Source organism: Ranitomeya variabilis, chromosome 4 (assembly GCF_051348905.1).
Source record: "Ranitomeya variabilis isolate aRanVar5 chromosome 4, aRanVar5.hap1, whole genome shotgun sequence".
Lineage (NCBI taxonomy): Eukaryota > Metazoa > Chordata > Amphibia > Anura > Dendrobatidae > Ranitomeya > Ranitomeya variabilis.
The window spans coordinates 418,056,246-418,068,634 of NC_135235.1; the positions used below are offsets into that span (position 1 = coordinate 418,056,246).

At 46.3% G+C, this 12,389-nt stretch overlaps 2 protein-coding genes across 3 annotated transcripts in view; one reads left to right on the forward strand and one right to left on the reverse strand.

Moving 5' to 3' along the window:
• TMC6 (transmembrane channel like 6) overlaps positions 1 to 6,874 on the reverse strand; it is a 165,526-nt gene extending 158,652 nt beyond the window's left edge. Inside the window, exon 1 of the mRNA XM_077251349.1 lies at positions 6,856 to 6,874. The gene's annotated coding sequence lies outside the window, so the exon portion shown is untranslated. The remainder of the gene's footprint in view (positions 1 to 6,855) is intronic.
• A 194-nt stretch (positions 6,875 to 7,068) lies between these two features.
• TMC8 (transmembrane channel like 8) overlaps positions 7,069 to 12,389 on the forward strand; it is a 92,041-nt gene continuing 86,720 nt past the window's right edge. Inside the window, exons 1-2 of one of the 2 annotated variants that reach the window (XM_077251351.1) lie at positions 7,069 to 7,124; positions 11,519 to 11,647. In XM_077251351.1, coding sequence (XP_077107466.1) covers positions 11,532 to 11,647 — 116 coding nt within the window. In that variant the 5' untranslated portion in view covers positions 7,069 to 7,124; positions 11,519 to 11,531. Of the gene's footprint in view, positions 7,125 to 8,678; positions 8,772 to 11,518; positions 11,648 to 12,389 lie in introns of those variants that run through there. The other variant, XM_077251350.1, reaches the window with a different exon arrangement.

Below are 12,389 nucleotides of genomic sequence, written 5' to 3' on the forward strand. Positions count from 1 at the left end.
CGCGCTGACCTCACACGGCAAGGGAGTAGGGGTGATTGGGGCTCGCATACGGTGTTCCATGCCCGTGACTTCCTCCCATGGTAACAGGCGCTGAAGTCTATGGGTCCCCGGGAGAGGTGGTGCTGCTACGGGACCCACTAACACACCCTCTGCTAGTGGGGTAGGATCGGTGGACTCACCCACTGGTACGATTCCACTTTCCGCGACAGGTCCCGCTGGTTCTTCCGATGTCCGGGAATCCACTGCCGGTCCCACCTGATGCGGGGCCTGGACTCTTACATGCAGTTGGAGGAGCTGGTTATATAAATCCTCCATCTCGGCTCTCAGGAATTTGGTGTTATCCACTGAGGACAAGCTGCTGGGCTCAGCCGGGTAGTCAGGGGAGACTTCCACTTCAACCCCGCTGTCGGGTTCGGAGCTGCTGGCCATAGCGTCCTCCACGTGGGTCGCTTCCTGGTCTTTTTCCCGCTCTCTCCTGCGTGAGCAGTTTCGTTTTCTCTGCCTCCGCCCCCCATTAAGGATTAGGAGGCGGATCTCTGCTGCTGACGGACACGTCCTCACTGCACAGAAATATTTAGACTGGGCGGCCATTATTCTTCGCGCTCTCCAGCTCGTCTACGCCCACTCCACGCCCCTCTTCCCTTCCTGTGCTTTCCTCAGCGCTGCAATGGCGGCGGATTTTGGCGGCAAATGGCACAGCACACAGTCTTGCAATAAAGTACAGTCCAAGCACAGTAAATCACAGTCTCTAGGCACACATGACCTGATTCTTCAGGCTTAAGTAGATCCTGTTCGTGACGCCAAGTTGGAGCGCCCCCACACCGCCGCAGGGCCGAGGGGTACCCGGAGCCGGGTCTCTAGGTCTCAGTCCTGGGGTTGTCACGGTGGCTAGACCCGGTCCGTGGCCCTGTCCGTCAGTGGGGGACGTCCGGTGAAATAGGTGGTAGTAATGGTAGCGATGTAACGGTGCGGTTGTGGGGTGTAAGTCGCGGTAAATAACGAGGACACCAGTTTGCAGTCTCTTTACCTCTTTACTGGAGATCTCTGAGTCCTCAGTCCAGAATACGGTTCACCAGGCTGCGCGAGTCCGGCCGGTCCAATGGCACCTCCAGAGTTCTCCTCTCAGGTGGAAATCTGTGCCTTCCTTCTAGCGCTATGTGTTGTAGTCCTTCCCTGCTGTGCTTACGGAAAGTAACCCCACAACGGTTGTGTCTGTTTCTTAAGTTCCCTCACAACTCGATTTGATGTTCCTCTGTAATCCACCCCTTCCCTGTATTCAGGTTGGAATGGCACCCGTTTGTCAGGTAGGCCTGGAGTTCTTCCGGGACCCTAGAGACGCCCCTCTCCCGCAATTGCCCCCCAAGACTTCATAGGTGATATGTGGTAGACAGCCCGCCTGAGACCGACTGTCCTGCCGCTGTTTGGAGTATGGCTTGAAGCTGTATTCTAATCCACTCCCTCGGCGTTCCGGCCACCGGTATTGCGCCTCAGCAAGGTGCTGCCTCTTTCAGCACAACCCCTGCTGGTATTCTCCTTCTGCTTGATCTCGTTTCTCACTCAGCACAATCTGTCTCGCTTCTAGTCCTTTCCTTGAGTCCCGCCGCTTCCAGGAGCCTGCGCGGACCCGTTACGTTCTTTCAATGCCAAGCCTCTGCCAGGATCCCACCCCTGGCAGAGACCCTACAGTCTCTCCCTTCACAACACCCCCTGCCACAGGGTGTTGCTCCGTTCAATCCCGTCAGCGTTCTCTCTGACTTTCTGCCTGACCCCCAGTTTACCCACTATGGTGGGGAGTGGCCTAATGAATAGCACCCTTAGCTCCCCCCGGAGGCCCAGCTATGAAACATATTGGTGTCTGTGATACCTGATTGGAGGAACTCCTTCGGTGCCATCGAACGTACCATGGCTCCCCTTAGCGGCGAAGCCACAGTACTGCAACGACCAGAACTCTGGGGCGCTGCACATACAGGGGGGGGAATATGAGCCACGCATACGGGGGGGGGGGGGGGGAAATATGAGCCATGCATACAGGAGGGGGAATATGAGCCATGCACACAGGAGGGGGGAATATGAGCCATGCATTCGGGGGGGGAATGTGAGCCATGCATACAGGGGGGGATATGAGCCATGCATACGGGGGGGGGGGAATATGAGCCATGCATACAGGGGGGAATATGAGCCATGCATACAGGGGGGGGAATATGAGCCATGCATACGGGGGGGGGGGAATATGAGCCATGCATACGGGGGGGAATATGAGCCATGCATACAGGAGGGGGAATATGAGCCATGCACACAGGAGGGGGAATATAAGCCATGTATATGGGATGGGAGGGAAATGAGCCATGCATACAGGAGGGGGGGGGTCATTATACAGTATTGAGCATCATGTGGGATCATTATACAGTATGGAGAACTGTGTGTGGCCATTATACAGTATTGAGCATCATGTGTGGCCATTATACAGTATGGAGCATCATGTGCGGTCATTGTACAAAATGGAGCATCATGTGCGGTCATTATACAGTATGGAGCATCATGTGTGGTCATTATACAGTATGGAGCATCATGTGCGGTCATTATACAGTATGGAGCATCATGTGTGGCCATTATACAGTATGGAGCATCATGTGCAGTCATTATACAGTATGGAGCATCATGTGTGGCCATTATACAGTATGGAGCATCATGTGCGGCCATTATACAGTATGGAGCATCATGTGCGGCCATTATACAATATGGAGCATCATGTGCAGTCATTATACAGTATGGAGCATCATGTGCGGTCATTATACAGTATGGAGCATCATGTGTGGCCATTATACAGTATGGAGTATCATGTGCGGTCATTATACAATATGGAGCATCATGTGCGGCCATTATACAATATGGAGCATCATGTGCAGTCATTATACAGTATGGAGCACTGTGTGGCCATTATACAGTATTGAGCATCATGTGTGGCCATTATACAGTATTGAGCATCATGTGTGGCCATTATACGGTATGGAGCACTGTGTGGCCATATTTTTTTGTTTAATTATTGTATATGAAACAGTGTGATCAGCAATGCTAAATGGGTGTGGTTGGGACGTGGATATGGGTGTGACTAATTATGAATGGGTGAGGTCAGAGGCGTGGCCTAAAATTTGCCGCGGCGCGCGTTGCACGCCACAAACTTTGTCCCTCTTTCCCATCTTCAAAAGTTGGGAGGTATGTCTTTGTGATTTTCAGAGTCCCTCCTTCATAAATGAAACAAGATGTGTCTGATGATGAGTCACACACCACATGGCCAGACAAGGTTGTAAAATGTTCAAATGACATTTCCCAGTGAATGCATTTGTCTTGGTTGAAAGCAATGTTAAAGTTAAAAAACGCATCAAAAACGCGACATGTGAACATAGCCCAAGGTGTGGAGGAGCATTTTTGTTTTTGGTTATTTATTTTGCCTTATATACAAGTCATTACTATAAAAAGGATGTTCCTTTAGGCTACGTTCACATTAGCGTTGTGCGGCGCAGCGTCGGGCGCAGCCGCGGCGACGCATGCGTCATGCGCCCCTATATTTAACATGGGGGGCGCATGGAGATGCGTTGTCTTGCGTTTTGTGACGCATGCGTCATTTTGGCGCAACTGTCAGGGCGCAGAGGATGCTGCATGATGCAGTTTTTTCTGCGACAAAAATCATGCAAAAAATGAACGCATGCGTCACAAAACGCTGCATTGTGCATGCGTTTTGCATGCGTTGTGTGTTGCGTCGCCGACGCTGCGCCGCACAACGCAAATGTGAACGTAGCCTAACATATTTCCCAGGAAAATCCATTTTGGTTTAGTTTTTGTATGTTTTATTGTGAGTCTGTAAAAGTGGCGTAAGACTCTGACAACATTGTTCACAGCAGTGACCTTGGAGTCACAAATGCTTCCAGGGGTCTTCCCCATGCTATTCCCATGTCATTTGAGCACTGTTCCCATCGACTTCTGCAATTTCTAGTGCCTCTGCAGACCACTGGGGGGGCCGCCAGAAAAATGCTTGCGTTTCCCTTAGACTAACATTGGGCTCGTTGAGCAGTCCAAATGCTTGACCTGAGCAACGAGCACCCGAGCATATTAGTGCTCGCCCATCACTACTCGGAATGCATTAGGTGAAGGTTGTTGAAGAGAATCAAATCACCAGAGGGCAGCATAACAAGTGTCTAACAGTAATACCAAGGCGAGGAGGATTTTTTTAAATAACTTTAAAATGTATTACATTTATCATGATCTAAAAGAGTAAATTAATATTCAACACTTTTTAAGTACAACAATATACAGGAGAGGGAGGAAAGGCAATCTATCGCCATGGCATACAAATAAAGAAGGAGAAAGCCCGACTCAGGATGTCCCCATTTATCAGCCTATATGGGGTTGTTCAGCTTCTTCCAGCCAATGACGTATGATCTCCTTCCCTTGAATGATCCTCACGACCTCCATCCTTGCAGTCAGGACATACTCCTATTATTTCGCTCAGCACTTGTCAAATTACTACAGTTTTTTTTAATTAAAAATTCACACCAAAACCCAAGTGATGATAAGTGATTAAAAATTTAATGTATGACAGAGCGGAGTTCATGACAACTATATAGCAGAAAAAATGCTATTGTGATCTACCAAAATGCTTGTGCATGCCCTAATCATCTCCCACCTCGACTACTGCAACTTCCTCCTCTGTAGCCTACCTTCTAAAGGCCCCGTCTCACTAAGCGATTTACCAACGATCACGACCAGCGATACGAGCTGGCCGTGATCGTTGGTAAGTCGCTGTGTGGTCGCTGGGGAGCTGTCACACAGACAGCTCTCTCCAGCGACCAACGATCAGGGGAACGACTTCGGCATCGTTGAAACTGTCTTCAACGATGCCGAAGTCCCCCTGCAGCACCCGGGTAACCAGGGTAAACATCGGGTTACTAAGCGCAGGGCCGCGCTTAGTAACCCGATGTTTACCCTGGTTACCAAAAAAAACAAACACTACATACTCGCCTTTCGGTGTCCAGGTCCCTTGCCGTCTGCTTCCTGCTCTGACTGAGATCCGGCCGTACAGCGAGAGCAGAGCGCAGCGGTGACGTCACTGCTGTGCTCTCACTTCTCACTGTACGGCTGCAGTCAGTGAGAGCAGGAAGCAGACGGCAAGGGACCTGGACACCGAAAGGCGAGTATGTACTGTTTGTTTTTTTTGGTAACCAGGGTAAACATCGGGTTACTAAGCGCGGCCCTGCGCTTAGTAACCCGATGTTTACCCTGGTTACCAGTGAAGACATCGCTGGATCGGTGTCACACACACCGATTCAGCGATGTCAGCGGGGCCTCAACGACCAAAAAAAGGTCCAGGCCATTCCGACACGACCAGCGATCTCGCAGCAGGGGCCTGATCGCTGGTACGTGTCACACATAGCGAGATCGCTATGGAGGTCGCTGTTGCGTCACAAAACTTGTGACTCAGCAGCGATCTCGCTAGCGATCTCGCTATGTGAGACGGGGCCTTAACACTCTCGCACCCCTCCAGTCCATCCTTAACTCTGCTGCCCGACTAATTAATCTCTCTCCTCGCTACTCCTCTGCTTCCCCTCTTTTCAAATCCCTTCACTGGCTCCCAATTTCCCAGCGTATCCAGTTTAAATTACTAACACTGACCTACAAAACCATCCATAACCTTTCTCCTCCATATATTTCCAAACTAATCTCTCAGTATCTTCCCTCACGTAATCTCCGGTCCTCCCAAGACCTCCTTCTCTCCTCCACGCTTATTCGCTCCTCACCCAATCGCCTCCAAGACTTCTCCCGAATATCCCCCCATCCTCTGGAATTCTGTGCCCCAACACATCCGGTTATCCACCACATTTGGATCCTTCAAAAGAAACCTGAAAACCCACCTCCTCAAAGAAGCTTACAGCCTGTAATGACCACACGGCCACCTCAACACCATCGAAGCTACTGCAACCCCCGACCTACTGTCTCCTTCCCCATAATCCTGTAGAATGTAAGCCCGCAAGGACAGGGTCCTCGCCCCTCTGTACCAGTCTGTCATTGTTAGTTTGTTTACTGTAAGTGATATTTGTATTTTGATGTAACCCCTTCTCATGTACAGCACCATGGAATGAATGGTGCTATATAAATAAATAATAATAATAATCATTGTTCATTTAAAATAAGAAATACATCTATCAGACTGAACTTTCTTAGATGAATTTTAGTGTCTGACATCACTACTTCTTGAGGAGGCACATTCCATCACTTTTCTGCTTTAACTGTACTAGAGCCTTTCCTTTAGACTATGTGCACACGTTGCGGATTTGCCTGCCGATTCGGAGCGGATTTGACGCTGCGGATTCGCAGCAGTTTTCCATCAGGTTTACAGTACCATGTAAACCTATGGAAAACCAAATCCGCAGTGCACATGCTGCAGAAAATATCGCTGAAATTCGCACAAAAAATGCTGGAAATCCGCGCAGTGCGTTTTACCTGCTGATTTATCAAAAACTGAGCTGAAAAATCCACAACGTGTGCACATAGTCTTACTGATGTTTTCCTTTCCTTGATAAAAGGAATATGCAATTGCCTTTGTACAGTTTTTGGAATGAAAGAATTATTTGCCAGTTCATTGTAATGACCCCCTTAATAAAATCTGACAGCTGTCTTAGCCCCCTGTACCACCACAAGTTAAGAGAACAAATTGACTCATCCTTTGTGCATTATGGGCTTGCAAATCATCAAATCCTTGAGTGAGGATGATACAATGTACATTTCTATTGCTTTAAAATCCAGTGTTTCCAATGTAAACAACAAAATGTTTACCCTAATATTGAGTGTGCACCCTCTTACCTTTGTGCCGTCAGTTGTGACAGTGATCTGACATGGTGGAAGTCTACGGTGCTCTGAAATGACGTTATCATACTCAGCCGCCTCCTAATATCTACTTATCTGGGCCACCAATGGGTTCACTGCCTCAAATAGATATATACAAAGCTGGGTAAGAAAGATGGGTTGCACTTCTTGTGGTTTCCTGTACAAATTTATGCCTCATAACTTCCTGTCACATCTTCTGCAAGACATGAAACGAGAGTCAGGTCCTGATAAGAAGGAAAAACAAGGTAAGGGCAATTTATGTATGTGACTCGCAGAATTAGAAAATGACCCCTAAATAATACTAACCAATACCAAAGTAGAGACAAGGCCGGTAGTCATGAAGGCATCTGCTTCCATTACAGGCCAAGTTGTATGTGTGTACAAGATGCACTGCCGTCAGTAATATTGTGTCTAACCTGTATATTTTAGGGATTTCACTTCCATCTTCTGGTTTCTGTAAGGTTATGTTTCTAGTTATGTACCCAATGGTCATTGATGGACTTCTTTGACTTGTATTAGGGCTTCATCTGAGGGTAATTAATTGTACAGCAAAAAGTGTTGAATGCTGGACTATTTCTACCATCAATGATGATAAGAACCCAGACAGAACTTTTATAGAGACTTTGCATGCATATGTGAAATGTGAACAGATCTTAATGCTTGTGTGTCAGAATTGTGCTCTAACCAGATGTTCGGGCACAGATGTCTCCTTCTGTTGCACCCATTTAAGTAAAGCCAAGTCTGAGTCGCCCGCCAGGGCCATGGGGTACTCGTACTCGGTACTGAGTCCGGTACTTAAAGTTGATGTCACGGTAGCTGCGACCCAGTCCGTGGTCCTGGGCGCCCAATTAAAGGGAAAGGTCTTTTAAGCGAATTGTAATAAAGTTTGTTCGTGACGCCACCTGTGGTATTCAGTCAGTAGGGACCGACCTTGCTTAAGGGGTCCTCTGGGGTGATGGAATGGCAGCTAGATGGCATAACTTCCCACAGGTGAAGTAGGTCCCCAGGGCTTCAAGTGTATGGCAAAGAACGAGGACACAGGTTTGCATTCTTTACCTGGTTTACTGAAGGTAGCAGTCCTCAGTCCAGGGTACCAAGTGCAGGGGTAGCTGTGGTCCGGTCGGCTTGGAGGCAATAGAGGACCCCTCTCCCAGGGGTCCGTAAGCCTTTCCCACTTGAGCTACTCTAGTTGGTGAGGTATACACCGATAGAGAACTATGAAGACACTGGATCTCAAATATAATCAATAAAACCAAATATTTTATTACAAAAAGTTTAAAACCAATACACAAAATGTTAAAACTTGGTGAGATACTATTTAAGATAAGTACAGGATCATAACAGAGCCAAAGACTGATGTGACTCCCCACTAAAGAGCATATCTGGAAAAAATGTAACAATCCATATGCCTAATAACACATATATAGTGCCGATATTGCGGCTGACCTGCAGGATATATAACGATATTTACCTTGCTCAATATAAGGGATAATAATATCCTCAATTACCTTGTGGCTGGCAAGACTATCATATAAGGTCATCATTACCTGAAGTCATGTTTAACCCAAAGAGGGGGATCACCCAGTCAGAGCACACCTCGACGCGCGTTTCACTGTATCCACAGCTTCGTCAGGAGGTAAGATGGCGTTGCTGTTACAGTCTTTATATGTACACATACTCAACAACTCATTGCTGGCACGTGTACAACGGCACACTGATGCCATGATGCGACGTCACCGTGGAGACCGCGCTCAGTGTGCGCGTCATCTGACCACATGCTCCGGTCATGTGACTGGGCAGGTAACCAGAGCAATGCACTACAACAGAAGAGCGCCTCCCCACAGCGACGCCACAGCGCATGCGCGCCATGCACCTCCACAAACCAGCAAGAGGTAAACATCTACGCTACTACAATACAACTGATAAAAACACAGACTACATACGTGTCATACCCCCGCATATGTGTGACATAAACTACACCCCTCTGGTAAATATTAAATGCAAAATAATATTTAGACACCCTAACACCGTGAAGGTTAACCCCTTGATAGCCATATCCCTCCACAAATCGCCGATAGCATATAATAGCAGAAATGCATCATATATATATATATACAAGAGCATCATATCAGGTCAGTCACAAAACATTTTGAGGCTACATAGTCCGATTTAAATAAAAATATCATACAAAATATGTGACTGAAGATGAAGATGGCTTCATTAATTCTTCTAGTATTATGCTAGCAATCATCAATGATATACGATGTCATCTTCTAAATACTCAGGATAGCACTTGATATACATGAGCTCTTCATAGCATTCCCAAGGTGGCCAGTAGAGGATATTACAAATACTATAAATGAAGTGGAGGGAAGCAGTATAATTATTACATCAAAAAGGCGATCATAAAACATATGACGCAACGGAGACTGAAACATAATGTAGTATAAAGAAAAAAACAATAAACGTAGAATAAAAAAACATGTATAATAATACAGCAACAAGCTAAAATTTGTGCTAACCTAAAAAGGATTTGAAACTAACAAACTCATTTAAGCCTTTAGGGGCTACTGTGTCCAGATCTACCATCCATCTTGTCTCTTTTTTGAGTAGTTCTTTTTTATAATTACCTCCCCTGATGCCCAATTGAACACGGTCAATCCTTCTCACCTTAAACGTTTTTGGGTTGCTATTGTGATATACTCTAAAGTGCTTTGGTATTGTTTTTAGAGTTTCTATATCTCTTGCCAAAGCCCCATTCTTTATATCGTGTACATGTTCAAGAATACGCACGCGTAATTCGCGTGTAGTCATCCCGATGTAAATGAGATTACATGCACATTTTGCGTAGTAAATAACATTGTCGGTTCTACAATTGATATAGTGGGTTAGGGTATGTGTCCACGTTCAGGATTGCATCAGGATTTGGTCAGGATTTTTCATCAGTATTTGTAAGCCAAAACCAGGAGTGGGTGATAAATGCAAAAGTGGAGCATATGTTTCTATTATACTTTTCCTCTAATTGTTCCACTCCTGGTTTTGGTTTACAAATACTGATGAAAAATCCTGACCAAATCCTGATGCAATCCTGAACGTGGACACATACCCTAATAGAGAAAACTCTATCAAAGCTACTGTTTTCAAATGTGGAGGTTCTTTCTATGAATTTACATGCGGAACAGTCCCCACATTGAAATGATCCCCACCTAGGGCCTACTCGTTCAGAAAAAATTGGATTGTGAGGTGCCACATAGTGGCTTCTTGTTAACATGTCTTTAAGATTTTTTGACCTCCGCCATGTTATTGACGGATGGATGGAGATATGTGGTTTGACATCCTCATCTGCCAATAACACAGGCCAGTATTTTTTTAGAATCGCTGATATCTCTCTCCATTCAGAGTTAAAAGGTAGTTATAAAACGCACAGGTTGATTTTTTGAGCATCTTTTTTTGGAGATGTTATGTCCAGTGTGGGCTAGGAGTGTTTCCCGTGATGTAAACTTAGCCCTCCTATAGCCGGCACATATAGCCTTATGATTGTATCCTCTCTGCTGGAGATTACTTTTAAGGATCTTGGCTTGCTGTTCAAACGCACTGTCATCAGAACAGATGCGTTTAATACGCAAAAATTGACTGGTAGGCACCGATCTAAATGTCTGGGGATGATGTGACAATGTAGCATGTAATAGAGTGTTACTAGTTGGCGAGGTCCCTGCTGATTGAAGCTTGCTGGCAAAGTCCCCTCTCTCCTGTCCTAAGACAGATGTCTGTAAGACAGGCAGTGCGAGACGTTTTATAGAGTCTCTATCATGACCAGGGCTCTCAGGTTACTACTTCACCTCAGACTTGGTGTGGGCAATTGACATACAGTCCTATGCCCTCTGGTTTTATCACGCGTTCTGGAAAACAACACGACCTCGGGCTCCCGGAGCCTGGTTTCTGCGCTCTGGCTCTGAGGGTGTCCATCCGCTCTTCCCCTCTGAGCCTCTTCCTCCACTGTGCTTCCTTCCTCTAAACTCCTCCACTATTCAACCCTTCAAGTTATCTCTCTTTCCAGAGGCTGCAGCTCCCATGTGGCTGCTCGGCCTCTCTGTCTGTTCCAGACGTCCTTCTCCTATCTCTCCCTACTGGAGACTAACTAGCTCCTCCTCCAGACCAGGATGCCTATAGCATGAGGGATGATGAGGGAAGCTCCCTTGAATCTGGTTCAGAGCTCCCCCTTCTGGTCTGGATTCGGAATGTGTTGAATGTGAGTGCCTTACCTGGCCAAGAGAATCCTTCTTGCCTCCAATCATGATATCACCCTCCCTGAAGGGAAGGCAACATCACTGTAACAACCGGTTACCTGGGGTGTTACAAGTGCAGCAGCACTCCCCTCACTTTCTTCTATGTATTGATTTACACTAGATCCCCAATATTTGTATTAGTGCTGCACACCTCTGCCAAGATCACCATCCAAATGTCTTAGAGATCATTTACAACCTTCATGGTCATATTTCCATATGGCATTTTGTCAGTAGTATAAGCTTAACCTCTCTTGAACTTGTTCTTTACCTAAACCTGTTAATTCTGATATAGCAAAATTAAGCTATCCAATACTGTAGGACCACTGTATTAAAATCTACTGTTTGTTTTACAGAGGATTGCTGAAAATGAACAAAAAGAATCCTAAAAAATCAAATACTGTCGACAAAGTCCAGAAGACAAAAGTTAAATATAATGATCTCCGAAATAATCCTGTGCCCTTGAAAGAGAAACGTAGATTAAGGTTAGTGAATCATGCTAAATAAAACTTTGCACTTCCAAACAGAACTGGTGAGCGCCACCAATTTCTTCTTATTTCTATTGCATATGGATTTTACGTTGGATGAGCACACATTTACTGCTTCTTGGCGATCAATTCCACATTCAGCATATATAAACCCACTTTTTTCCATGGTGCCATTTTTTTTCCTCTTTTGTTGTCTCTGAATTTCCTCATTTTGTATGTGTCACGCTGTGACTGCATAAAAAGGGAAAGGGGTCCTGCACTGTCACTAGGGCTGGGACCCTAACTATCCTTGCTCCCAAAGATACCTCTAAAGGTGAGGAGGTTTGGGCCACCAGCCTTACTGTTCTCCTGTTATGCCATAAGCTGTGCCCTCCCCCTCCCCAGGAGTCCTGGGACAGAAATGCTAGTGTATAAATGTAAGGGGTTGCAAAGTGTTATACTTCCCTTGTTAACCCATTTAAGAAGTGTACATTACTTTGCAGCAATTGTAATGGGAAAGTGTAGTATTCTGGTTGGGCCACTAGATGGGGCATTCTAGTCTACCTGATACTATATGGGAATTCACCCTGTACATAGTTAATGTAGGAGGGGTATGGTGGGTTAAGATAGTGAGGGCTTTCTGGTCAGTTGGGGGCTGAGCACCCATATAGCTCACGTGGGCTGGCTAGCCCAAGGCGACACCATGCCACACAACGTTAAAGAAGAGGGAGACCCAGCCTATAGCATCCCGGGGCCGGTT